This window comes from Panthera tigris, chromosome E3 (assembly GCF_018350195.1).
Source record: "Panthera tigris isolate Pti1 chromosome E3, P.tigris_Pti1_mat1.1, whole genome shotgun sequence".
NCBI classification, from domain to species: Eukaryota; Metazoa; Chordata; class Mammalia; order Carnivora; family Felidae; genus Panthera; species Panthera tigris.
Genome location: NC_056675.1, coordinates 5143050 through 5170425, shown reverse-complemented (window position 1 = coordinate 5170425; position 27376 = coordinate 5143050). Strand labels below are relative to the sequence as shown.

Below are 27376 nucleotides of genomic sequence, written 5' to 3'. Positions count from 1 at the left end.
ATTGGTCATTCCTGCATTTTTCATGCCTTGTAGTCTTTAATTAGAATGGTATGTTTTTGGGTGTGGAAGGTTTTTTTTTTTTCTTTTTGATTCCTATAAATATTTTTGAGCTTTATTCTGGGACACAGTTGTATCAGTTGGAAAGAGTTTGAACCTTTCAAGGCTCTTTGTGAGGCAGGTACTGAGCAGGATTTAGTTTAAGGTGAGTTTCTCAATCTCAGCACTACTGATGTTGGAACCAGATAATGCTTTGTTGTGGGGGCTGGCCTGGGCTTTTTGTAGGATGGTTAGCAGCATTTGTGGCCTCTACTCACGGGATACCAGTAGAACCAGTTAGTCATGAGCTAAGAATGGTTTTCACATTTTTTAGAAGTTGTAAAAAGGAAGAAATGTGTAACAGAGACCCCTGTACATGTCCAACAAGACCAGAATATTTACAGAAAGGCTTTGAACTTCTTGTATGGAGACTTTTTTTTTTTTTTTTTTTTTTTTTTTTTTTTACTGTTTGAGACAAATGGTAGTATAAGAGAAAACCTATTTTTCCCAGTATAAAGAGTAGTTAAGAGCACAAGCTTTGAAAATGAAGAAAATATTTGAATTCAGCATGTGTCATCCACTTAATTTGACATTGGGCAACGTTTTAACTCTCTGAGTCTCAGTTTTTCTCTTATGAAATTGAGCCAGTATATATTGATCACTTAGGCTTGTTGGAGAATTAGGTGAGAATGAAGGAAGCTAGCTCGAGGTGTGACGCACAGTAGCCATTGTCATTAATTCATTTCAGGAGTGTGCCCCTTATTTAAAGTAGTCCATGGTGTCTGTATAGCCATATTTTGCTAATTTGGAGGATTATCATCTGTTATCTTTCAGGTCACGCAGAAGGATTTTGTATGATGTGTACCATGCAAGCACATATCACCCAGGCACTCAGTAATCCTGGGGATGTTATTAAGCCGATGTTTGTCATTAATGAGATGCGGCGTAAGTATCATCGCTAGTAATTTATTTCAGTATTTATTAGGTAATTGGTCTTAATGGCCCAACTGGTAAAAGATGAGCCCCTGGTGTATTGCAGAAAACAAACGTCTTATCATACGTGGATATATCTTTAATTCATAACAAATTTTCAGTAAAATGTTTAGTATAGAAACACATTTTGAAACCCTAAAAGATGACAGTGTAATAAAGTATTCAGTTTAGTATAAGCAAATTTAAATTTTTAAAAGTCACTTTTTTAATAAAATCATTGGTAAGTTTTACAGTGATTTTTTTTCCCCTACCTATTTGGATTTCTATGCTGAGTTATACTATAATATTGTCCCATAGGTTTCTTTAAATATTTTTGGATTCGTTTCAATTCAGTGAATGAGTATTAACCTATAGCGTCAGGAATTATCAAACTTGAGTTAACTCTACTCTTAAAGCAACATTTAAACTCATAACTGAGCAAATTTGTAGATAAATTTTGCTTTTTCTATTTAATTTTTAAATGACTTTAAAATTTTCTTTTGCATTATAATGATCCTGATAGGGTGCGTGAAATTTTTTAACACACTTTCTGTGTGTTTTTGCAGTAAACTTTTACATCGTCTTAATTAACTGAGTTAGGAGAAAAAAATGCATGCAAATAAAAAGGAAACCCTAACTGTTAATCTGGAATCTAGCTGCGTAATTACAGGGGTGGATAATTATACAGTGACAATCTATAATCCTTTTGCCTAAAAAGCTGCTCAAGATTAAGAGGTGTTCTATTGGCCCTTGGCTTTATTAACAGGCCAGAGGAGACAGTGCAAACATTTTTTAAACAGTGTCGGATCCCGGCAGAATTTTAGCCAGGGGTAATTTTGTTTGTTTAATTTTGTGTATATAAAGAATGATTAATATCTTTAAACTTAGACTTTAAGAAAATGTCATTGCTGTTTGCACCCATATTCACGAGCTCACATAACCCCCTGACATGTGGTTGGATCATGAGATTGCCATTTGTGTAGGCAGAACTGGCGGAACACTGGCAGTTTCCTGTGACTCCAGCGAATTTGTATTTCTATATATTCATCTATAGAACTTGCTCTGTTAATGCTTTATTGTGACATTGTTTATACTCTTGCATTTCATTATGTCATTCTGTCTTGCAGCTGCTCAGTTAGAAATAGGGCTGCAGGATGCGGCGTGTTCTGTGGGTTATTGGGACAGAAGCGTAGACATTTATGTTTGCCGTGAATTCTCTTAGGGAGCCCTAGCACCAAATTTAGTAGGATTGTGGGCACTAACGTAACATTGTGAACAAATTTTTGAGACCATACAGCCCAAGTTGAATTTAGTCAGCTATAATTTTATTAACTTGCTGATGACCTAGAGTCTCTGGGCTCTCAGGAGCTCTAGCCCACATGCACTCGTAATGGTCTTCAGGGGCATGGTTCTAGCCATTCTCAGGCAGTTTGTGTTAGTCAACTCATAAAGTAATTACAGGCGTTTTCTAACCGACAGGTGGTCACGGGATGGAACGTCTGGGGGGGTGGGGGCACAGCCGAGGTGGATTGTATGTGATGATAAAGCTCTGTCTTCACTTAAACTTCACAGGTATAGCTAGGCACTTCCGCTTTGGAAACCAAGAAGATGCCCATGAATTCCTTCAGTACACTGTCGATGCTATGCAAAAAGCATGCTTGAATGGCAGCAATAAGTGAGTACAGCAAAGCATCGCTCACGTCTTCCCTCGACATCGCTGGCTTACCGAGTTCAGTCTCGCCTTTTATGATGAATGCGCAGAGCTCCGTGTTGGCTTCACTTTTGACCTCGCGCTGCCTCTTCCTCACATGATTGCCATTATTTTTAAGTGGTTAGGGGCGCTTGGGTGGCTCAGTCAGTGAAGCGTCTGACTCTTGATTTTCAGCTCAGATCATGCTGTCACGGTTCGTGAGTTCAAGCCCCACGTCGGGCTCTGTGCTGACAGTGCTGAGCCTGCTTGGAATTCTCTCTCTTCCACTCTGCTCCTCCCCCTGCCCCTCCTCCCACGCATGTGCACACATGCTCTCAAAGTAAATAAAATAAACTTGAAAAAAAAATAAAGTACCATGTAAAAAAATAAAATGGTGAAAATATTTTAAAGGTATGCTTACTGTAACAATTTGGATTTAATAACCGGTGTCAGGGATTGGATATTGGTTTTGCCGTTACTTAATTTCTGAGCACCAACATCCCTTTGCAGATCTAAAACTAACCACTTCTCCTTTCTAGTTGTGCCCAGCATTTTTTCTGCTCATCTCCAGCCTATGAAATTTGTGTGTGTTCCCTGCATCTTAGTCTGGTCAGTTACCAATTTCTGCAGTTTCTTCCTTAAAATCTAAATGCAGACTCAAGAGGAAGATTGCAAATGCAACTAGGTACCAAACGCCAACCCACTTGCTGTTGCCTGAGCACAGCTGGTACATCTCCTGTTCTGCCGGCCCTGCCTCGGCTGGGCTCCGCTTGCCCGGATGACTGACCCCAGAGCAGAGGAGAACGCTCCGTGTCCCCTGCCTTCACCAGCGGGGCCACACGCCCAGCGGCTCAGTCTTGCCGCTTGCTTCCAGCACAGGTGCCTGCCCCAGCGTCAGGTCCCTTCTCAGTACCGTCCTACCTCTTTCGGGTTGCCTCCCCAAACCCTCCCTGCGTTCTGGTCCGGACAAGACTCTTCTCCGGTGGCCTCGCATTCTGGTGTCTTTTTATTTTGTGGCTTCTGATTTGAAGTCTCGTTCTTTTATAGAAGTCCATACTCTTAAAGCTTTGTCACAGCATCTGTAATTTTTGTTGAACTCTTGTCTCGTATCACTTTGTTTTTCAGATTAGACAGACACACCCAGGCTACCACACTCGTTTGTCAGATATTTGGAGGATACCTAAGATCTAGAGGTAAAGTCTTGTTTAAAAGTTGGTAAAGTGGGGGCGCCTGGGTGGCTCAATTGGTTAAGCATCTGACTTTGGCTCAAGTCATGGTCTCATGGGGTCTTGAGTTCGAGCCCTGTGTTGGGCTCTGTGCTGACAGCCCAGAGCCTGGAGCCTGTTTCAGATCCCTTGTCTCCCTCTCTCTCTACCCCTCCCCTGCTCACACTCTGTCTCTGTCTCAAAAATAAATGAACATTAAAAAAAAAAAAATAGTTGGTAAAGTGATACATGCACGTGGTTAAAAAAGTGCAGGCGGACAGGGTTAGCAGTGGAAAGTGTGCCTCCCAATCCAGCCCCGACTCCCAAACCCCTTCCTCAAAGGCAACCCATGTCTCAGTTTGTAGTGCATCCTTCCAGCACTCTCCTGTGCATGAGCACACTGGGAGTATATTGGATAGGCCTCTCTCATTTTTCTCTTAACATTAGAAATCTTGGTCCATTTCAGTACATGTGGGTAACAGTCTTTCACAGCCGAAGTAGAATTCCCCTTGAGCCCCCTTGTAACAATGGATAATGAGGTTGTTTCAAACTTTTTGTTATTGTCCTTACTGTCAGTGAATATCCCTGTGCAATGCCTTTATGTTCATGTGAAAGTGTATAAGTAGGATGAATTCTTAGGATTAGAATTTCTGCATGAAAGGGTATGTGTTCTACATCGTGGTACTGCCATGTCGTCCTTCCAGGAGGTTCTACCCGTTCCCTTTCCAACCAGCAGTGTGTGTGGGCTGCATTCTCGGCGCTGACTCACACTGTGTGTGGTATTACAGTTGTTTGCCCAATCTGAAAAAAAAACAAAAGTACTTTAATTTTTTATTTTGAAGTGGTATTTTTGTGTTCTGTCGTTTCAGTAGTTGGTAGTGCCATAATGATGACTCTTTGCTTATTCTTTGCATTTTATTTTTGTTTCAGTTAAGTGTTTAAATTGCAAAGGTGTCTCAGATACGTTCGATCCATATCTCGACATAACGTTGGAGATAAAGGTAAGTTTGCTAATTGTGGTGGTGAGATCAGGAGAAGGCAGTCAGACTTGATGTAACTTCGTCTGTAGTTCATTTATAACTCAGACTTTCACGTGCTACATGTGAAAATCTTACTACTCTGAGACTTGATTCAGAGGAGATCATGTCAGATTTGGAGCAGGTATCTTACAGACGTAGAACACTTAATCTTTTTCTCGCCTCTGACTTTTCACTTGGCATCATGACAAAACCAGAATCTGATGCCTGGTTTAGCCCAATTTAGATGATGGTAATTTTTTAGAAACTCTTTGGCTCCTCGCATTGTCTCAGCTCCTATTTTTTGTTAAGCTTTTTATTTTTCTGATTACAAATGTACTCCGTGCTTAACGATAGAAGCGAGAAACATTGCGGACTCGTAGGCGGTCCCGTCCCTCAGAACGAGCCCTTAACGGTGTGATGGAAACTGTTGCAAGCATGTTACTCATGCTTCCAGACCGGCGTGACGTCTCAGTTGGGCGCGTGACCGCCTCGCTGCGTGTGCGCGGGGACGGCCGTGCCGTGAGCGGCCGCCTGGCTCCTGGCTGGTGCGTGTTCGGTGCGTCCGGTTCCGTGCTAACGGAAACGATGCTGCAGCGAGCGACTCCTCACGGACGGTTCGCTTTAATCTGCTTGTTTCTCAGCCAGCGGAGATCGCTGGTTGTGTACGGGTGTGAAAGTGAACATCGTGATGCCAGGAAATGTTCTTTTTCCCAACACACCCCCATCTGCTTTCATACCTTTGAGCCCTCTTTTTCCTTTTTTCTATCAAGTGTCAGTGAGAGGTGCTGTGGCGCTGACGCTTCTCCTCTCTCCCCAGGCTGCTCAGAGTGTGAACAAGGCGCTGGAGCAGTTCGTGAAGCCCGAGCAGCTCGACGGGGAGAACTCGTACAAGTGCAGCAAGTACGTGGTCTGCGCGGCGGGGCCGGACTCTCGTTAGCTTTTCTGTCGCCCGGAAGGCGCGGGGCCCCTCTTCCTCGAGGGCCACAACGCCTGGTGTCTCAGTGCTCACTCTCTCTCGAGGGTTGCCCTTGGGAGACACAGCGGGCGCCGCCTTCCTGGGCAGGTTTGCCCTGAGCGGGAAGCACACAGCAGCCGCCGCGTGGGAAGGCACGGCCTGGGCAACCGTCCGTGGCGGGCGGGGGAGGCGGTGATGGAGTGGGAGTCCCCCTCACCCGGGGTAGTTAAGGCTCTTTCTGGTTCTTACCCAGGATTTGGGGTAGTATCTGCTAGAAACCTCTAGTTTTGATTACTCATTAATGTGTTTGCCCGTGAAGTCAAGAGAGCCTGTATTTTAAGAAAGTCCTATTTCATAGGTTTTAATAGATTTTCACTTTAGCGTCAGGTGGTGTAGGTAACCATTATGAGGTACTCGTTTTGCCAGGAAAGAAGTTGCCTACTACCGTAGGCATTTCTCCTTCGTTTAAACTCCATGGACATTCTAATCTTCACTTTTATTCCTTTTGTCTGTGGATAGGGCTTTGTCTGCAAAGAATTGTATCAGCCTGAAAATTTCAGTTTGTTGTGAACTGAGAGAAGTTTGTATTAACCTAATTTTAAAATTACCAGTTTACATGTGGCTTCTCAGAAATTGTTCTAGCTTCCTTTTTCTTTCATGCTAATTGAGCAATCTCCCCTGTATTGTAAGTTTTAGTATTTTCACTGTTGGTTGAGAAGGCTGCTGTTTCTTAGCTAGTATCTTTCTCTTGGGTTTGGTGGGAAATGTTTGAAAGACATAACCAGGGAAAGACTAAAATACCAAAAATGTGTGTGTGTGTGTGTGTGTGTGTACACACACACACACACACATATATACACACACACACACACACATATATATATATACACGTGTGTATATATATATGTGTGTGTGTGTGTATATATATGTCTATATATGTCTTCCTAATCCTTTGTTTCTGTTCATTTCAAGGTGTAAAAAGATGGTTCCAGCTTCCAAGAGGTTTACTATACACAGATCCTCTAATGTTCTTACACTTTCTCTGAAACGGTTTGCAAATTTTACTGGTGGAAAAATTGCTAAGGTATGTAGATAATATTATTCATAACTTCTTATGTTGAGTCTTTCAAGACTTAAGTGTTGGTGACTAGTAAGGGTTATGAATGACCTGGCTGGACAGTTCTGTGACCAGGTCTTCTAAGTTCTCCTAGTATTCGGTCGTGGGCGAAAAAGTGTCAAAGCGTTGTGCTCGTGATGGTCTGTGTGTTTATGAGCGTGTGTACTTTGTGTCTGCTTTAGCTGGCCAGACTCTGTGATGATAAAACTGGTGCCTGTGCTGTGCGTTTGGGCCTCAGCGTCATTGAAGGTGGGGACAGACAGGGAGAGCCGGTGTCACTTGAAATATTCGAAATCCAAAGAGGACGTCCCTGCTGGATCTCGCTCTCTTTTCACCAAAGCGTGTTTTCCTGTTTGTGGGTTTTGATGGCAGCACGCTGAATTTTCCTGTTTTCTTTCTACTTTCCAAAGAGTGAAAGTATCAGAAATGAGTAGCACGCAAGAGACTCCACAGTCTCTTCCTGAAATAGTAGAAGTAAGTGAGACTAAAGTCCAGAGGTAGCCTACCACTGCTCTCTCTCTCGGACGGGTTCAGACGATTCACTTGAGAGGAGATCCTTGTGTATTTAGAGGAAATCAAGAATGCAGTGGGAGCACGTTGAATAGGTGCGGGCGCAGGCGGGCTCCGGGCCAGTCATGTCTTCTGACACGCAGCTCAGCGTGTTAGGTCTCCGCGGGTCTCCACGTGCTTGTGCAGAATGATCTGTGCCCTCGGAAATGATGTTCCTTTTTCCCCTCTCCGTTTCTGTTTAGGATGTGAAATACCCTGAGTACCTTGACATCCGACCGTACATGTCTCAACCAAACGGGGAACCGATTATTTATGTCCTGTATGCAGTACTGGTCCACACTGGCTTTAACTGCCATGCTGGCCACTACTTCTGCTACATCAAAGTAAGCTGTGCAGATTTTGCTAATAACTGTTTCTCAAGGCAGCACTGGCATTCTTGGGGGGCAAGGTGGGACTTTCACAGTTAGGATATGAAAGCCCGTTCTTCTTACGTTTCTCTTGGTTGGTGTTTCCTCTTGAATGCTGTCTAATCTCTCTTTCATTGGCTCTCTTTTGCAGGCTAGCAATGGCCTCTGGTATCAAATGAACGACTCCATCGTATCTACCAGTGATATTAGATCGGTACTCAGTCAACAAGCTTACGTACTCTTTTATATCAGGTATCCTCAGGAAACGCATTTTCGCATTTTCTGTTACGCCCTTTCTCTTCATCTCATCGGCATATTTAAATTCAGAATTTGGTTGTTTTTAAAACAGCAGCTCAGAGGTGCCAACAGAGTAAGGAAGGTCGTGTTTTGAGTACGGATTAGGAGTTTGATTTAGCTCCCAGCTCCTTGGCAGGTGGACAGTGAAACACGCAGAGGAAGGGCAGGTGATGGCGGAGGGGGGGCTGCTGCGGCTGGCGGCGAACGGCTCGGGCCTGGGCATGGAGGCCTCCCGAAGGGGGACTCTGAGGACCCGGGTGTGGGTGCCTCTCTACCACCGAGCACAGGCAGCCGGTGACCCTCCTGGGCCGGGCTTGGGTGGGCGCCACTCACTCTTCTCCTGTGGCTGCTGCGTACTCTGACTCACTAATTCCATGTCTGGTAATGCGCGGCCTTGGAAAACGACTAACGTTTGCTCTGTGGCGTTCATTCATAGTAGCCGAAAGCTGGGAACATCCTAAAATCTCGGACGTCAGCAGGATGAGCTCATAAATTATAGCGTATCCATGCGTCGGACTGCTATGCAGCTGTTAAAAATGATTTTTATGATGCCTTTTTAAAAAATTTTAACACTTGTTTATTTTTGAGAGAGCACGAGCAGGGGAGGAGCAGAGAGAGAGGGAGACACAGAAACCCAAGCAGGCTCCAGGCTCTGAGCTGTCAAGCTCAGAGCCCGATGTGGGGATCGAACTCACGAGCCACGAGATGATGACCTGAGCCGAAGCCGGAGGCTTAACCTGGGCCACCCAGATGCCCCAGTGCCTTTTTTTTTTTTTTTAAATGATACAAGAAAGCTCAATATATACGGAGAAAAAAGCAATTTGAAATTTTTCACACTGGTATTGAAAACATCATTATAGGCTAAAGCTTGGAGAACATTCCAGTAAATCTGAACAGTAGATGTCTCTGATGGGTGAGGCGAGGCACAGTATTTTTTTTTTTTTTTTCTAACTTCTGGATGCAGATTTTCTGTAATGGCATGTATTTATAATTAGAAAAAATGTAAACAGAAAAGAAAAATATCCTTCAGGTAGCGTCATCTTCAGAATACACAATTTAAAATACCATTTGATGGGAGTTCGAGTCCCACGTTGGGTGTGGAGATTGCTTAAAACTGAAATTAAAAGAACAAAACCTTTGCACACTTACCTTTGTTGTGAGCACCTGCCGCCCACCTTGACCCAGAGGGGACCCTGTGCAAAGCTCTGCATTGCAGCTACCTATGAGGGGCTAGAGATGAACCTCTTCTGGGAAGATGCGCTGCGAAACCCTAAGCGCTGTCACTATCTGTCCCCAGGTCCCACGATGTGAAAAATGGAGGTGAACTCACGCATTCCACTCACAGCCCCGGCCAGTCCTCGCCCCGACCTGTAATCAGCCAGCGGGTTGTCAGCAACAAACAGGCCGCATCAGGGTTTATGGGACCACAGCTTCCCTCTCATGTGATAAAGGTAACGTTGCACAGGTAGCATCATCTCTGTGTTGTGTTTGCTTTCGCGTCATTCAGAGCCTCTTGCTAACGTTGCAGCAGTTGCCGTGTCCTGGTACGACTGGATTTCTTGTCCGAAAAGATTCTTCCAGCCGTGTTTTATAAAATACTTCAAACACACAGATTTCAGTGTGTGGAAGTAATGATGAGGAAGAAAGTCCGGGTATAAGTAGGTTTAAATGCTAGAGCTTTTAGCTCTCACTTTGGACTTGCGTTCACTTCGGAGACTAAATCTTTGGCGGGTGAGTGCCAGACTCCAGGAGAGTGACCCTTTCGCAAAAAGAATTCTTTCAGTGTGTCCATCTAGCCCCTCAGTAGTGTGGCTCTGTCCGCCATCCAGCTGGGTTGGGCACACTCCCCGGTGGCCTCTTGGAGAATCCGTGGTCTGCTTGGGTGACAAGCCGCCCGAGTCTACGGGAGGGAAGGCCTGACTTGTGCTCACCTTCTGTGGTGACTGCGGACAGCCGGCCCGCGTGTGGAACCACCCCCGCCACTGTGGCTTTACCAGCCTTTCAGTTCGAGTGTAGTTTGTCTTGAATCGACAGACTGTCGAGCTGTACGCTGTGTTTTATGGACGTCGGACAGGGTTTGGGATGGAGCCAGAGTCACAAATCAGATGCCTCTGGGAGCTGGGAAGATCACGGGCTCCCGCACTGGGCTCTGCTTAACAGTGACATCAGGACACTGGCCGGCTGGAGAGCACGTGCCCCGTGTGGCAGGTGGCTAATACTGATGGTTCAAGGTGTTTGGTTTTCCTTCCCGTGAAGCCTTCCAGTGTTTGTTTAAGAAAACTTCGCGAAGGCCAAACAGAACTGCTCTGTGAACGAGGTCTCACCCGTGACTGCCAGTTTGCCCCTCGAGGTTAGAGCAGCGCGGGTGGGGTCTGGAGCAAAACACCTGTGAGTAGGATTCAGAGGTGACAGGGCAGGAGGGGGGCATGGTGCCTGAAGCACCTCTTGCGTGTCTGCCCGTGTGACCCGTCTCCCCGGCTCCCTTGGCCAGTGGTAATTCTCCACGGGCTGGCGCTCTGTCTGTACAGCATTGGGCTCCCGAGAAACACAACCGAGGTGAACGTACGCGTCTCCGTGCCTCAGGGGGCCTGTTCGTTTCTGTCAGATCGGAGCAGAAAGGATCCGGTCTGGGGTTGCTCTCTGACAGCAATAGTTGTCCCAGTGTGTTGATTAACCCATGGAAAGTTCATGGTGGTCGGGAGTGGACAAGAGGAGGGGGTGTTTCTCGGTGTGGGGAACTTGGTATTCCAAAAAAGAAAAAGATGAGCAAGATGGGAAGGGCCCCCCACCAGAGTGGGTGCTATGTCTGTGACCATCCCTGAGGCTCTCAGCAGCTGAGGTCTTCTTTCTTCCAGAACCCACCTCACTTAAATGGGACCGGACCATTGAAAGAAGCACCGAGCAGCTCCATGTCAAGTCCTAGTGGAAATTCCAGTGTCAGCCGGGCCGGGTCTGTTAATGCTTCGACTTCTGTTCAGAACTGGTCCGTTAACAGGCCCTCTGTGATTCCAGAACATCCCAAGAAACAAAAAATCACGATCAGTATTCACAACAAGTTACCTGTTCGCCAAGGCCAGTCTCAGCCCAGCCTTCACGGCCCTTCTCTGGACACCCCGAGCAAGCCGGTTCCCTCCTCCACCGTCACCAGTTCTGCAATGCAGTCTACCTCGAGCGCATCTATGACGGCAGTTTCTAGCAAAGTCACGAAGCAGATGACCCCGAGTGAGTCCTGTTCTAAGCCTGTGATGAACGGCAAGTCCAAGCTGCGCTCCAGTGTCCTGGTGCCCTACGGTGCCGAGTCGTCCGAGGAGTCTGACGAGGAGGCAAAGGGCCTGGGCAAGGAGAACGGTCTCGGTACGATCGAGAGCTCGAACTCTTCCGTGCAGGATGCTGAAGACGACGAGGCCTCTCCGCTCGAGCTTCGAGAGCCTGTTGCTCTAAATGGTGCTGAAAGTCCAGACAGCGACCTGAAAGAGAACGGTCTGCCCTGCGATGGTGCCCGCTGCCCAGTCCAGCCTTCCCTACACTCAGAAAATCCCTTTTCTAAGGCGAACGGTCTTCCCGGAAAGGTGAGCATTTTGGGGGTCAGGCAGGGGGCGGGGGGGAACTTTGCCTCGACTCTCACGTACAGCCGCTCGCTTGGCTGGATTTCAGGAGGCGCCCGGCGGCTGCTAGAGCTGAGAGAGCTTTGTTTTTTGTTGTAGTCGATGCCCGCTCCCCTGCCCCCTCTCCCGGAAGACAACATCTTAGAGACCTTCAAACTCGGCAGCAAAGTGAAAGGCGCCACCGAAGAGACAAGGTAAGACGATCAACAGCGAGGCAACGAAACCCCGCAGCGGGCGATCATAACCGCGCCCCGGCGGGTACGCTCTGTGAACTCTGCGTGAGCCTTCCCGTGAGCCTTGGGGAACCTGCGTGGACCTTACCGTGAACGATGTGAATAACCTGTAGGATGTGTTAAGTGCCTCTTAGGAAAGAAAAAATTTATCGGGCTGATAATTTTCCCATGAAAACGATGTCCTCGAGGTAACGTTTTCTCCTGCCCAGCCTCGTGTCTCGGCTTCGGGATGTCACAGCCCGCTTCTGAATCGGACACCTAGCACTGACTGTCTCACTTAATCCTTCTAATGACAAACACATGGAAGACTCGTTGAGGGTATAGGGCAGGGCTTCTGGACTCTACCAAGTTGCAAATATTTTGTTATGCTCCTTGTACAATTCTGAAATTGCATTCATAGATGAGAGTGTATCTCCCCATTTAATGTTTTGTTTTTTTAATTGGTATGTGTATTTTTTTAATTTTTAATTTTATTTTCTTAATGTTTATTTTTGAGAGAAAGAGAGACGGAGCACAGTAGGGGAGGGGCAGAGAGAGAGGGAGACACAGAATCCCAAGCAGGCTTCGGGCTCTGAGCTGTCAGCACAGAGCCCGACGCGGGGCCCAGACCCACAGACCGAGAGATCAAGACGTGAGCCGAACGTGAGTCGGATGCCCAACCGACTGAGCCACCCAGGCGTCCCTCCAACCGACTCAGCCACCCGGGCGTCCCTCCAGTTTACCTTAAAGAGGAGACAGCCTGAACCCTCAGTGACTTTGTAATGATTCTCCTGTTGTTTCTCTCCTAGTCTAGCTTAGTTTGCCCCCAAATGTAATGTGTGTGAGGATGGCCGTAGATGGTTGTATAAACACAGCCACGTGTGTATCGTAACCGAGTGGGTGTGTACACGCAGGCTCAAGAATCTCACTGACACGCTGGAGGTAACTTGTCCTGTACTGATCTCATCTGTGTTCTCTCTCCCAGGTATCTTCCCACGAAAAAGTAGGGCCACTGTAGGGTTTTTATTGTTTGCTGCCAACTTGCATTAACCTTGACAGTGCCTCGGGAGCTCTGTAGCAGTCGAGGGCAGAGTTCGTTTACCACAAGAAGGTTTTCTGAAGCCTCCCTGATTGCTCCCGGTTCATAAGTAGTTCAAGGAGCTGTTGGCTCTGTTGGGAGGCAGCAACTCTAGCTCTGAGGCTCAGGAGAGACGCAGGAGGAAAGTCCGAGCCTCCAGCCATCGTCCTGCTTTCCCGATGCCTCATAGGTACTAGGGATTAGAAGTGTATCTGAAGACAGAGGAGCCTAGAACAGCAGAGTTACCGTAGCTGAGAAGCGGGATAGTAGATGAGCCTGATAGGAAGATTTTTATTTTTATTTAATGAGGGAAAGGGAAAATGCCGAAATTTCCAAAATGGAGAAGCCCCATATCGAGTAGAGCCAGGTATGTTAAAGGCATAGATCATTTAGTCGGTGAAGGTCTTGGAAGTTTTTGTCCCCGTGGGCTCTAGAACAATGGAGCCAATGACTGATGTGTCGATTTCTCTGTTTTGCCGGGGCTGCAGTTCACCTGGAGCCGAGGAAGGTCCTGCAGAGGGTCCCGGCGCAGAGCTCGAGCCTGGCAGCCCCTCTCCTGATTCCCGGGAGAAACCAGAGACGCTCACGAGTCTTAGCAGCAAATTAAAGAAGGCCTCGCCACCCTCGGACCCCAGCATCCAATCTACCAAAGAAGAAGTCTCTGAAAACATTGCAGCCAAACCCGAGGAGTTTTCGCCCGGTGCCGACGATCTCTGCGGCAGCACCAGGAACGGCGCGGGGGACGATCCGCTCCCTAAGCCGTGCGGCCCCGGGGATTTAACAGACGACCAGAGCAGACCAGCCCAGGCTGCATCAGGGACGCGCACAGACAGCCCGCGGGCCTCGGCCGCCGTGGAGGCGGCGCAGGGTTCGAGCCCAAGTCCCCCGGCTCGTTCCGAGGGCGCCTGCGAGCACGAGCCCTTCTGCGTCAGCGGAGACAAGCGCGCGGACACGGACACGGAGGGCCCTTGGAAGGGCGCGGGCGCGGCCGCCTCCGACCTCCCCTCCCCCCAAGTAGACACGGGTACAGAGCATCGCTCGGAAGGGGGCCCCGAGCAGAGTCACGGTGAAAAACGTGAAGAGAATAAGGTGGGACAGAAAGTTCCAGATCGCTCTCCGGTTAAGGAAAAAATCAGTATCCTCAGAAGAGTTGACCGAGGACATTATCGCAACCGAAGAGATCGTTCCTCCAGCGGAGAACGCGCGAGGGAGAGCCGGAGCAAGACCGAGGACCGCTACCACCGAAAGCGGCGCTCGTACACGAGGGAGCGGCCCAGGCAGGACCGCTACCGGACGGAGCACTGCGGCGGGAGCCAGCACCACCCCTGCCACGGCGAGCGGGCCAGCCCCGGCGAGCCGCGCTCCCTGGCCAGGTACGGCCACCACCACCCTCGGAGCCGGGGCGGCTCGGAGCAGGAGTGGGGCCGGTACCACCACTCGGAGGGCGAGCACCCCTGGGCCCGGGAGAAGTACTACCCCGAGAAGCTGCGCTGGGACAAGTGCCGGTATTACCACGACAGGTACGCCCTGTACGCGGCGCGGGAGTGGAGGCCCTTCCACGAGCGCCCGTACGACAAGGCGGCCGCGGCCGGCCGGCCCTACCGGGACTGCTACAGGAGCAGGAAGGGCTGCGAGGCGGCCGCTAAGGGGAAGGGTCGGCACCGCTTCAGCCCCCGCGCAGGCCCGCCCCCCGCGCCCCTCCCCTACCCCGAGAAGCACCCCCACGAGAAGATCGCGCCTGGAGCCGAAGACGACACCTGTGACCTCGCCGGCCGGTTTCACGACCACGAGAACGTCAAGTCGCGGAAACGGAGGTACGACAGCCTGGAAAACGGCGACGGTCGCGGAGAGAAGAGAGCCTGGAGAGGCGCACAGAAGGAGCCTTTAGAAGAGCCGAAAGCGAAGAAGCACAAAAAATCAAAGAAGAAAAAGAAATCCAAAGACAAACACCGAGACCGAGATTCCAGGTGAGGGAGAGGCCGCCGGCGCCCCGTGTCCGCTTCCTGCGCCGCGTCCCCACCTCCGCGGGCCTCGGAGTCCCCTGCCGTAGATCTCTGCGGGCTGTAGCCCCGCTTGTAAGCCGTGTCTTACTTCACGGGATCGGAAAGTGCCTAAAAACCTCTTTTTCCAAAACGATGCCAGTTTTGGTCCGCGCTCGATAATCCGCGGGAGTAAGTGCGCGGTGGTCTGTACGTGAGAACTTGGGAGTCTCTGACCTCGTAACCGGTGTTCGTAATCTTACTCGGCAGATGTAGTTCCCGTTTTCCTACCCGTTAACGTTTCCTTCCAACTCAGGGACCGCCAGGCGGGCAGGCAGAGGAGGCCACCGTCCCTCGGCGTTTGCCGGCCCGCCGACGGCGCGGGTCCGGGACGAGCACCTGTCGCCCCGGCCTGGTCCGTTCCTCTGGCTCCGTGTCTCAGTTTGCAGTCTAGTCGGGAAGCTTGTTTTTGTATTTTTAAAAAGCTAAACGGGTCAGAGATTGTCTGGAAAATGACTTCTCCGTGACGAGATGACTGAGCACGAGCGGCGTTGCTACGCGTCTTAACTAGAGATGTGACGCCTCTCGAGACTGAGACCCCGGGGCAGGATCACCAGGAGCCGTAGGTAGACAGCCGCCCTTACCCGAGGGGGACCTCCCTCCCTCCTCGGTGCCCGAGGCTCCGGGCAAAAGCATTTTTTCCCCTCAGCCACTGGTTTTGGAGAAGTTGGCGAAAGCCTTCCTCCGGACCTGTGGCCGACGACCTCAGCCCCGGGGCAGAGCGGAAGGCAGGGCGGGTGGGGTCCGGGTTGGTGAATTTACACCCCGGACTTGAAAATCCCCTGCGGGGAGCGCGGCACAGCGTCGGGTAGGCTTCACCGGTGGGTGTGGGGGTGGGTGTGGGGGTGGCGGGTGCAAGGCCAAGGACCGGGCCTCTCCGAGGCGGTTTTGGTTTTGTGGTGGTTTGAGTTGTGGCTTATTCCTCTGCAGGCATCAGCAGGATTCCGATCTTTCGGTCGCGTGCTCTGATGCCGACCTCCACAGACACAAGAAAAAGAAGAAGAAAAAGAAGAGGCACTCGAGGAAATGCGAGGACTTTGTTAAAGACTCAGAGCCACACCCTCCCAAGGCCGCCAGCCGCGAGACTGTTGACCGTTTCCGGAGGACGGACGGCGCTTTCCCCCTCACTGATGGGCTGCCTCTGGAAGGCGTTGGGCCTTTCTGTGAGAAGAGAAAACATTTAAGGATGGGAAGCAGGGATGACAGGTGTCCTCTGTCTGAGTGTGGCCAGGGTAAGAGGCGATACTTGGAATTAAGAATATAGAAAGGATTTCTTGCTGACACGCGGGAAGAGACCCTCGCGTGGCATGAAAGGGCGGACCCTCCGGTAGGAGCCCCGCCGCCCCGGTCCAGCCCCGGCTCCCAGGCGGAGCGCGGGCTTCGGTGGCGCGGCGTGGGGACCCGGAACCGGTCCCTTAGTGCTGATGGAGAACCTCGGTGACGTGGAGCCGGGCTCAGCAGAGCCTCTGTGACGAGGCCGCTGGAGGTGGTGGCTCTGGGGGTGTGTGTGTGGCTCCTGAAGGACCAGAACTTCTGTTTCTAAGCCATTTCTGATGGAAAGGTTTTCACGGTATTTTCTTTCTTAAACGTCTAGACCTCGGAGTGCGAGCTTAAACTCAGTTCGAGGGCTCGGGTCATTAGGCACATCCGCTGTCGCTGTCGGCCGGCCTCTCTCTCGGGGCACCTGGACTGCGGGGCGCTGGCCCCTGCTGCGCGGCTCCCCCCCCAGGCCGGGGGCGCCGCGGGGGCTGGATTCTTACCGCCTGGCGCCGCTGTCTCCGCCCTCTGCCCTCGCACCGCACTTAAAGCCGCCCCCGTCCCTCAATCCGGTTTGTGCGGGTGACCCACGGGCCGGGCGAGGTGTCCCCGCCCGTCCCCGTGTGGCCTGCCAGCTCAGAAAGGCTTTCCGGGTTTTAAATGGCTGGAGGCACCCGAAGGGGAAGACGGTTGTCCTCTGGCCTTTTGTACAAACGGCCCCAGACGCCTGAGGTGTGCTCTTGGGACTTTGATGCGGCGTCTTGGTGACCCAGAGGCCCTTTGGTTGTGTGTTTCGAGGGCAGACCGGTCCCTCCAGTGGCCCCCGGTCAGTGTGGTTGTTGACCGAGGAGGGACAGATGGGCCCCGAGCATGAGGGAGGCAGTGTCCCAGCGGGAGGGACATGGGAGGCTCAGGGCGGAGAAGCGTGGCCATGGCCGGCCAGACGGTGACGCGGGGCGGTTGTCTGCCCTGGGCTTTTTTTAAGGTGTTGATGATACGGAGTTTCAGATCGGTGTCCCGTGACCCTTTTGGTGATTTGGGAAAGGGGCTTGGCCTGGTGAGGGTCGAGTCTCTTCTGACCACCGCCTAGTACTTGGGAGGAAGTGGTGGGCGGCGTCCCAGCCGTTCCGCCTGTTGCCGGACCCTCCCCCCACCTCTCCCCGGCTGCAGGTGCCTGGTGAGGACCACGGTCGGTGGCCGCCAGCACACAGAGGTGGCTCCGGAGGGAAAACGGGTTGAGCGTGAGCCTGAGCCGTTGGCATTTGGGGGCCACACGTGTGTCCCTAGGGGCTGCGATACGCCTCTGTGTCGAGCGGCGGCCCTTTGTGTCCTGGGCGATGGCACTCGAAGGCTGGTGTGCGGCCAGCGCTTCCGGGGAGAGCAGACGGAGGAATCCGTGTGCCTGTCCCATCCTGTCCTCTTCAAGGACAGGGACCACCTGCTTGGCCTTCCGTGCCAAACATCCCTGTCTTCTGGCTGAGGATGACAGACCCTGTGGCCCACCTGCCACGTGTCCCCTGTTCCTGATAACTTGACCCGTCAGACTCCCGTCTTCCGGCCCCACGACACGCTGCCTGGTTTCTTTGGCCTGAGATCTGCTCTCTCCTGCGGGGACAGTGCTGATGGGTGTGGGCGGAGAGGGCCCCGTCCCCACAGGCACGGCTTTCGGTGCATCTCAGCCATCACGGAAGGTCTCGTTTTCAGTAGAAGGCTTGGCGACAGTGCGCGCCGGCTCGTCTCGTCCCGGTCCCGTGCTCGTCCCGTGCGGGGACGGATTTCGGGCGGCGAGCACCCAGCCGCCGAGAAGGGGTTCTGATTGTAATCACTTGCGCCCACACAGCAGCAGGCACGAAACGTTCTGCAAAACCGTCATTAAAATCTCTTTCCTGATCTTTGCTTTCTAGGTGATTGAAAACTTGGCCTCAAAACAAAAAACTCACTAGTTATGGTAAGCGGTTTTCTATCTGTACGTTTCATAATTGCTTGTGGAGGCGCCGCGGGGACGCAGACGAGGAGTCGGGGGGCCTCGGGGACCAGGCAGTGGCGCGGGGAGCAGGTGCGGGGGGCTCCCCCGGGCCGGCGCCGCGCGGAGCCGCGCTCAGACCTCGGCCCGCCTCCTCGGGTCCGGCCCCGTTTCGCCGGGCGGCGCCACCCGGTTCCCTCCTCCTCCCGTCGTCGTAAGAAAACGAGGGAGGGCGGAAAGCGCCAGAGTCCACACAGACGGAGGAGCCCCTTTCCGCCGCCCGGCCCGCCCCGCCGGCCTAGGAGAGCAGCCCCCTGGAATCGCCATCCTACCCGCGGCCACCGGTCCCCGTGCTTCGGGAGCGAGGGCGTGGCGGACCCCACGCCGGACACGCTCGCCTGCTGGCGCCCGGCCGGGAGCGCCGAGTCCGCGCGCGCCCCCAGAAATCACAGTGATTTCGGAAGGACTCGGCGTTATCTGAGCGAGGTCGGGGCGCCTCGTGACCGGTCGGGACTCGGACGGCGCCCGGCGGGTCGCTCCCGGACCGCGACGCGGCGGCCCGGGGGGAGAGCAGTGCAGGTCGGCGGCCCGCGTCAGCCGAGGGAGGCGGGAGAGCGTGCCCTTCTCTCCGGAGGGGGGACGTCGTCCCGTGCGGCTCCCAGGCCGCAGGGGGGATTTGAAACGGATCTCGCTGAAGTGTCTGCGGAGGATTAACGTGCAGTTAACTAACCCGCTCAGTCCGTGTGTCTTAAGGAAAAGACCGAAGCCTGGTGAAGGACTCGGGCTCTTCTCTAGCGAGAGGGGATTTAAGGCCGGAGAGGATCAGCGGCAGCCGGGCTCCGGCCCAGCAGGTGGCTCCCTCCGCACGTCCGTCCGGAACAGCCCGCTTCCTTCTCCGCCCTTCCGGAAGGCAGAGGGCCCGCGGTCGGGAAGAAGCGCTTCCCCAGGGGGCCCGGACGGCGCGGGAAGGAAGGAAGGCCGCGACTGGGGTGGTGGCGGGGGGGCCGCCCCGCCGCCCGCCGCCCGCCGCCCGCCGCCCCGGGAGGTACTAACGCCCGCTGCTTGCCGCCTCTTGTCTTTCAGATTCAGCGTGTTCAACAGAAGCCATCCCCAACCCAGCTTAAATTATAAATGTAGAAATAACTCTGTTCAAATCTGCGTGGTGCTTCTTTAGTAAATACTGTACAGATTTTACCATGGAGGACTTTTTTTTAGTTTTTACCTTTTCTTAACTCCCCTTATTCCAAACGGACGAACCCTTTCTACAACTGCTGACCGTTGTAAACAGCGTGTACATAGATCCCACGGACAGTGACGCCCTGGACTGGAACATCTCAATGCTGCTTAATCAGACTCAGGTGGACTGCTCGCATTCCATGGAAAAGCTCCTGCAAGCCAGACCTCCGGTGCGAGAGCAGCCGGGAAACCATGGAATTAGTAAAAGTACAAACAAACTGACAGTGTGTATATTTAATTTAAAGACTTATTTAAAGATTCACGAGCTCTCGACTAGACTTGGGAGCAGTCTGTTTTCTGTAATGTCTGATACTAGAAACTAATTCGCTTCATATTTTAGTTGTATTCAAGATTTGAAAATGTATTTTATAGACAAGTTCTGTTTTTGAACTTTGTGGAACTATTCCAATCGATTTACCAGTTATGATGAGTATTTACATTATGAATGTATAATCCAAACATTATTTGTAAAGCCTACAGTATGTTTTTATTACTTAACACTTTTTTATACAGTGTCTCTTGTCTTGACTATGATATTGGAGTCTGAGTTGTCAGCTTGGTCCCTTAAAGTTTCTAGTTACAGACAAAATCATACTGTGATTTTATTTTTAATATGGATATGCTATCAAACTGTGATACACTTATAATTCACTGGTCCTGCATCAGGAGACGGAGTGGGGAAAACTGTATTTAATACAGTTTGTATCTGAATAATCTGTATGGTTTATACAGTTTGTGTTGTTCAGAGATGTCTAAAGTTTGATCTTTGTTTTTTTAAAGATTAAAAAAAAAAGCACTCGCCCCACTGTAAATACACAGCATGTAAAGTTTATATAGTATATAAATGGCAGCAAATTCAACACCTTGTGTCCTCTTCTTTACCGCTGTTTTCCCCGTTTGCTCAGCAGACCCTTCTCACCTGTTCCAGAAGCGTCTGGAGCCCAAGCCGCCCCCTCCCCTCCCCGCCTTCCTGGGCCTGGAGGGGGGTGGGGGGAGGGGCGGGGAGCAGGCCGCCGGACCCCACAATCTATTTTCAAGAACCAAGTCCCAGACGGTCTTGTCCGAACAACGCCTTTTTTTATTTTGTGAACACGGTATTTGCAATTTGACGGCCATACACCCTCCAATGATACAACAAAATATCGATGACGGGGTATTTCTTCATGCAGGATGTGAGGGTATATACACTGAATAACAAACACTCCGGAAATCTCTATGTACATTATTTACATATTAACTATATTTACCGTAAATAGAAATGCCTAAGAAAAAATAAGAAAATGGGAAGTCACAACATGTGGTTTCCGGTCTACAACAGACCTAACTTCTCCGCAAAGCACATCTCTATAGATCTATGCATTTTAACTTTTAAAAATATGCATTGCTTTGTATGAAGCATTAAATGCTGCTTCATCTATAAATAGCTCCTATTCTGACTCCGTTTGGTACCACGTTAGACCGTTCCAGGATGTGCCGCGATCCCGAAGACACTGACGCTCGCCTGGGGGAGGGTAAACGGAGGCCGCCGGGGCCGTGGCAGCCGCGGTCTTCGGCCCAGAGCACCCCCTTCTCCGCCTCCCGCCCCTGGTCTCCGGAGGGAAGCTTGTCTTTGGCCAGAGTTGGGACTAAAATGCTAGCACTGGGAGGACGTGGGGGCAGGGAGGAGAGACGCGGCCACCGGCCCGCCTGACGGCGTAGCGGGGTGGCCGCCGGCTTGCCCCGCGTTAATACCGCCACGCAAAAACCCGGAGTTAGAGATCTCACGGAACACTGACAGCAAGTGACAGATTCTAAGCACCACGGCCTCCGCACGGTTCCCGGGAAAAGAGCCATCACGCGAGGCTCCTTCACCGGCGACCGGAGAATTCCTACAGGGGTTTCCCAAAGCTCGCTTCTCCCAACCCTACCGAGGCCAAACCCCGAAGACCGAAAGCCTGTATCCCCAGGGGCCTACCCGGGGCCGAGAGAGGGAGCGCAGCCCCCGCCCCAACCACCGATCCCTCGGCGCCCTGGGCAGCCCGGGAGAGGGGCGGGCGGCCCCACTGGTCGGCGACGGTGGGGGCGGCGGGCGCGTGCTCCGGGCGCCATCGGCTTTCGTGGAAGACTGGAGGCCAGAGTTGCATATATGCCAGCCAGGCATTTCAAGAATGCGGACTCGCCTTTCTCCAAAACTACAGTTTCGAATTTGAGGTATCAGGACGGTAACAAAGCCTAAAAGCTCGGGAAGGAAACAAAAAATCAGTTTGAGGCGTGTCAGAGAGGCCCGGGCCCAGACCCCTTTGCATCCAGCGTGACTTAAAGCTACGTCAAGGTCAGTGGTGCCGAGGCCAGGGGCCCACGGCCAGTCAGTGTCAGCACCAAGGCAACTCGCAGAGCAGTTACTTCTACTTAAAATCTTCACGTAGGTGCCGACGGTCCGGTCCGAGGTCTGCTTTCTGGGACTTTCATTTTGCACGGGACAGCTCGTGACCTCTAAAGGGCACAGACACGGGGACCCACCGCCGGAATGTGGCCAAGAGGGTCCCGGCAGCATCCGTCACCGGCCCCGCCCAGAAGAGGCAGAGGCACCGGCCCAGCGCCCAGCACCCCAGCCTCGCCCAGCGGCGCCCCCGGCCGGCTCTGAGCCCCGTCCTCCCTCGGGCAGACGTCCTGAGCACCTGTTAGATCATCGGCAGCCTGACAACCGTCTGATTGTGGATCTTCTTAAGTTCCACCACCAGCGCGCATCTGGGCTTTCACGCTATTTACAGGAGACCCTAAGTGCCACGCACCTTCATCCCACAGCGCGCCCCTTCCGTCCTCATGGCAAGAGATTAAAGTCTCTAAAAACGAGGAGTAAGATCTGCTCTGGTTACTCGTCTATTCATTATGCTAAGAGATCTGGTCAAACTAGTAGGTCAGTAAAAGAAGTATCTGTTTTGCCGAAAGGTTTTAAATAGTGAAGACCGGTCCGTCAGTCTGAACCACGCACGGTTCCACTGAGCCACACGCAACTGCTGGTTGGGGGGCCAAAGTCCCACAGCGGCGGTCTCACGGGGCTCAACACACCCCCTGTGTGTGACCGCGGCCACAGGATTCACACCCAGAACCAGCACTTACATTGTAACAATTGGCCTTTTTAGAAAGTATCTGTGGGGCCACAGAGTCTGAGCTGATGACGAGTCCCCCGGGATCTGGCCACCTGGAGCCCGGCCCCTGCCCAGAAACGTCCCTCCACCCCGAGGACCACCACGAAAGCACCCCACATGGCCGCCCACGCCCCCCCACGCAGGGCGGCAGGTGCATGTATAGACGACTTCTTCAGTGCACAGTATATACTTGCGTCCACGAGTTACATTTATAGCTGCCATTCTAAAAATACTAGTGTTAGAAAGTAAGTATCCTTCGTTATAATTTCAGAGTATAAAAAGGCATATAAAAGCTATAATCCTATATATCTGAGAAAAAACTCTGAATAAAAAAGTGGTAGCGTTTCCTTTCTTGTTCAGATATAAAACAGCGGCTTCTGGAACGGCGAACGCTGCCACGGGTGAGCCGAGGGCGGCACGACTGGCACGAGGTTCCCTCGAAGGAGCCGGCAGGCGCCACCGCGGGCTGGGACCGGGAGAAGGGCATCTGGACATCGGCCGCCGCGCACAGAAGGCTCCTCAGGGCTCGGGGCGGCGCTCCCACTGCGCACGCGCCGTCTCCAGAGAGGAGGCGGGAGACCGAAGCGGGGCCGGCGGCGCTGGGGGGGTCGGGGGAGGCTCCCAGTCACTTTCCGTCGTCGTGGAGTCTTGGCTTCTGTTTTCACCGGTTCGGGCCAGTTAAGATCTATTTCTTATTGGCAATCCTCCTCTTCCTCGTGGCCAACATGTCATAGAAAGGATCCCTGCTGATGCTCGCTCTGGGGGGGGGGAAGGGGGGGCGGGGGAGGAAACCCTCAGGTGGGAAGCAGGCCCCCGCAGCCCTCCAGGCAGAGGGGGCTCGAGCCTCCGCGTCTCTGCGGGCACAGGGCGGGCCCTGCCCTCGGAAGCGCGCGTGCACGCGTACACACGTGCGTGCCCTCCCACAGATGCGTGCGCGCGCGCCCGCCCGCCCACGCACGCACGCGCAGGCGTACGGACGTGCGCGCTCGCGCACCGCGAGGACGCGGAGCCTTCGGGCTCGAGCGGGGCCGGCGCGCACCTGATGGACTTCATCCACTCCTCCTTCTCCTCGGGGCTCGGGGCGGAGATCCGGTACACCACGTGGTTGCCCTCCACCACCCGGCCGTCCGCCTCCGTTTTGCAGGCCTTGATGACCTGGCCTTTGTGGCTCGGGTTGTAAAGCTCGAAACAGTTCTGGCGAGACAGGCAGAGGGCCGTCAGCGCGCGCGGGGGGCGGCCGCCGGGCCGAGGCGCCAAGGGCAGGGCCGCTTACCGGTTTGCGCGGGTCTTCCACCTCCCTGATGCTGAGGTTTTCCAGGGGGATGATCCCCCTGGGCTCCTTGTCCTACGAGAGAAGAGCGCACAGCCAGCCTCGCTCGCCCCTGGAGCCCGGCGCAGGGGCCGGGGGGCACGGAGGGCGGGCGGCCCCGCCCGGTACTCACCGTCGTGTACTCGAAGTAGTAGAGGCAGTTGTCGGTCAGGATGAACCAGCGCCGCTTCCAGGTCTTCACCCGCCCTCCTAAAAGCGGAAGGAGCTCGTGAGCCAGGGCCCGGGGCGGGCACACGACCCGAGGCCTACAAATACCCATTTTCACAAATGCCATCGGGAGCCGGGCCTGGCCTTTAGTTTCCTTCCTGGTGAACCTGTTCGGCACTCCGCCCGACGCTCGGCCACGTCCTGGCCAAGCCGTGCGGCCGGGGGCCCTGCAGGCCCCTCTCGGCCGGCTGGCGACAGGAGGGCGCGGCGTGCTGCTGGGGGCCCCGCATGCACCCCCACCGTGGCCCCCTGGGCCGCCTAGGTAACTCAAGTGCATTCCAAACCTGCTTTCGGGAAAAGTTAGTCATGATGAATGGGCTGGAAATGACAAGATGAAGTCAGTGCGGCTCCCCGGGGCCTGACCAGGACGTAATCCCATTACCTCAGGGCTCTGGTGGCCCTGGGATCCATCAACATCAATTACTCCTCGGTCCAGGGAATTATTAGATTGAATTAATCTCTTAACAAGATACGGGGCGCATGTGAAGCGCGCACACACGCACACACACACACACCATCTATCTGCACCTACTCTCCTTTCACTATGGAAAAGTCCTTTTTTACCCTTAAATATTTGGCACGAACTGGCTTCAATTTCTAGCCCTTACTTTTGACACGAAGTTAAAAAAACAAAACCTGAGAGAAGACGACGCACGTGGTAACAGACTCAAGCAATCCAGGGGCATAAGAAGCGACCCTCCCTGCCCGGTCACTCCCCAAGGTGACAGCCAAGGTCTAGCTCACCACCTCTATCTGGGTGAGTGCCAAGAGGGCTGAGGGACACAGGCATGGAGACAGGACAAGGGGATCACAGGGTGGGGGGCGCGGGCGTGGAAGGACAGGAAAGGACACTTGCCAGCTCCCAGGTCCTCCTGGGGCTGAGGCAAGAGAGCGTCCTGGTCCTGGTGTGGGCAGAAACCCCGGCAGACAAGACACCACCCGCTGTGCGGGGAGAGTCAGGGCCGCTGGCCAGGCCCTCGGGAGACCCCTCTGGGGTCCCTCACCCCCTGCCTCACCAGTCAGACACCTGACCTCCTCCCGACGGCCTCAGGCAGGCTGGCTGCATGGGGCACGCCGGGCACAGTGGAGGAAGCCGCAGCCGAGCGGGGAAGGAAGGGCCAGCTGCTGCTCCCCCCAACCCCCGGCAGACACCCCCCCAGCTCCACGCCCCCCCACCTTGGGTCCCTGTCAGGAGGATCTGACCGTGTGCCGCACCCAGGCCCTTCCTTCAGGTCACACCGTGCTGGCCTGAGCCCCAACACTCTCGCCAGCACCTGCCGTCCACTGAGCCTCACGAGCACATTCTTGGAGAATCCTCCCAGGGGCTCCCCGTGCTGTCCATCTGTCCGGTGCCCCCTCTTCTCTGCGCTCCCGCCACTGGGTCGCTAGGTGGTGGCCTATGTGTTCTGCTCACCCTGAGCCCCTTTCGGCGACCCCGTGAACCACCCCCCCTCCCCAGGAGAAGCGGCTTTGCCAGGAAGGCTTCTCAGCATTTTGCCCCTGGGCTCCTACCCTGCTGCTCCTGGGGTTCAGTGGCACGTCTTGGGAAGCCCGATCCCTAGTCCAGTTCTCCTGGCCAAGGGGCCTCCCAGCCCCATCCCAGGTACCCGTACAGCACAGAGAGCAGGCTGGCCTCACACCCTGGGCTCAGAGATTTGGCTGCAGGGAACAGACAGGCTCTGCTTCTGTGTTTCTGGCTGAGCTTCGGGAGACAGGGACACATACCACACCACGCACGCCTGCAGAAAGGAGCCTGGCTTCCCCACCCCGTGAACCTCCTCCTAGTTCCATGGCCGTTCCCAGGCACACGCACACGCACACCCTGCAACACACACTTCACGTGACAGTTCAGCTCTGATCCGCGTTCCTGTGTTTTCAACACAACCGACCCGTTCTCAAAACTCGGTGACTATGAGGCACTTCGCTGATCCGTAAGCAACACTACAATGTTCCTACGCTCCCGCAAAACATCCAGGCCTTTCAAACGTGCCACCCGCCCTAAGACTACGTTTATGACGAGAAACAATGAAGTAAGGTCAGGCGGTGACCTCCGTCCCGATTTGCGTGGGTGCACGGAGCACACATTTCCTACGCCCGTGCTGTAGGCCTGTGGCCAAGCGCCTCCAGGTCCGGGCCTAGGTCTGCCCTGTGCTGGGTGGGGGCCCAGAGCCGAGCGCAGCAAGAGCACCCTGGCCAAACCAACGCATCTTCAGCATCAGCTTCCAGATTCACTGCTTTCTTGGCCCTCAGAGCCCAACACCAGCCACTGTCCCTGGTGGCCAGGCCAGCGTCAGAACTGCTGGGAGCCAGCCCACGGGCAGGACTGTGTGTAGGCCCCAGCAGCTCCGGGGACACCAGTCCCCTGCAAAGTCCACTTTCTGGCTGCAGCTCTGCCAACAGAGGGGGCGTCCGGGACGGGGAAGCAGCAGCAGGCTTGCTGTGCGTCTGGAGAGGGGGCTCCCGGGCAGTCTCTCGGCTGGCCGGTGGGTGACCAATCACCACTAGCTCAGTGACTGCGGGACCACCCCCTCTCACGCATGCGCACACGGCGGTGGAGCGCGGAAGGAGCAGGCTGCCCGGGGCTCCTCGGCACCCACTCAGCACCCAGCTGGCTCTATCCCCTAAAGGTGCTCTGGACGCGGGTTCTGTGGCCCGATTAGATGAGTAGCCAGGACACAGGCTGGGGTGCAAGCCCTGGTGTGCCTTTATGCCCGTCGTTTTGTTCTGTCTTTAGAAGCAGGTCTGTCTCCCACGGGGGCTGAGGCCACACCAGCTGCTGGGCGGGCTTGTGCCGTCACTGCCCTTCGAGGGGCGTTCCCTGGCAACGCAGGGCCGGGAGGGGCCCGGGTGCTGCTGCGGGGGTTTTGGACACGTCCCTGCTCTGGCCTCCCCTGGGGGCCCCAGAACTGATATGACCAGAGAGTCAGATGCATCTCAGAGGGGACTCAGGCCTTCAGGTCCATGGCTATGGCTCTGGGTTTCTAGGCCAAGGTCCAGAACTCTCCCAAACCTCAGCGCAGACAGAGAAAAGTCAGAGCAAGACCCCAAATCAGAACGGCGGAGCCACGGCCTTCACAGGCCTTCACGCCTCTTTACCCTCCCCTTGATTAAAA

At 53.6% G+C, this 27376-nt stretch overlaps 2 protein-coding genes across 11 annotated transcripts in view; one reads left to right on the top strand and one right to left on the bottom strand.

Moving 5' to 3' along the window:
- Positions 1-20458, top strand: part of USP42 (ubiquitin specific peptidase 42) — a 77761-nt gene extending 57303 nt beyond the window's left edge. For all 8 annotated transcript variants that reach the window (XM_042971915.1, XM_042971914.1, XM_042971920.1 and 5 more), the window contains 15 exons: positions 871-981; positions 2581-2683; positions 3824-3891; positions 4834-4904; positions 5740-5822; positions 6850-6961; positions 7747-7887; positions 8063-8163; positions 9506-9659; positions 11064-11777; positions 11913-12007; positions 13592-15070; positions 16073-16374; positions 18304-18347; positions 19446-20458. In XM_042971915.1, coding sequence (XP_042827849.1) covers positions 871-981; positions 2581-2683; positions 3824-3891; positions 4834-4904; positions 5740-5822; positions 6850-6961; positions 7747-7887; positions 8063-8163; positions 9506-9659; positions 11064-11777; positions 11913-12007; positions 13592-15070; positions 16073-16374; positions 18304-18311 — 3542 coding nt within the window. In that variant the 3' untranslated portion in view covers positions 18312-18347; positions 19446-20458. The remainder of the gene's footprint in view (positions 1-870; positions 982-2580; positions 2684-3823; positions 3892-4833; positions 4905-5739; positions 5823-6849; positions 6962-7746; positions 7888-8062; positions 8164-9505; positions 9660-11063; positions 11778-11912; positions 12008-13591; positions 15071-16072; positions 16375-18303; positions 18348-19445) is intronic.
- A 197-nt stretch (positions 20459-20655) lies between these two features.
- CYTH3 (cytohesin 3) overlaps positions 20656-27376 on the bottom strand; it is a 99071-nt gene continuing 92350 nt past the window's right edge. For all 3 annotated transcript variants that reach the window (XM_042971931.1, XM_042971932.1, XM_042971930.1), the window contains exons 10-13: positions 24169-24245; positions 24000-24071; positions 23766-23920; positions 20656-23484 (exon numbers count right to left, since the gene is read on the bottom strand). In XM_042971931.1, coding sequence (XP_042827865.1) covers positions 23412-23484; positions 23766-23920; positions 24000-24071; positions 24169-24245 — 377 coding nt within the window. In that variant the 3' untranslated portion in view covers positions 20656-23411. The remainder of the gene's footprint in view (positions 23485-23765; positions 23921-23999; positions 24072-24168; positions 24246-27376) is intronic.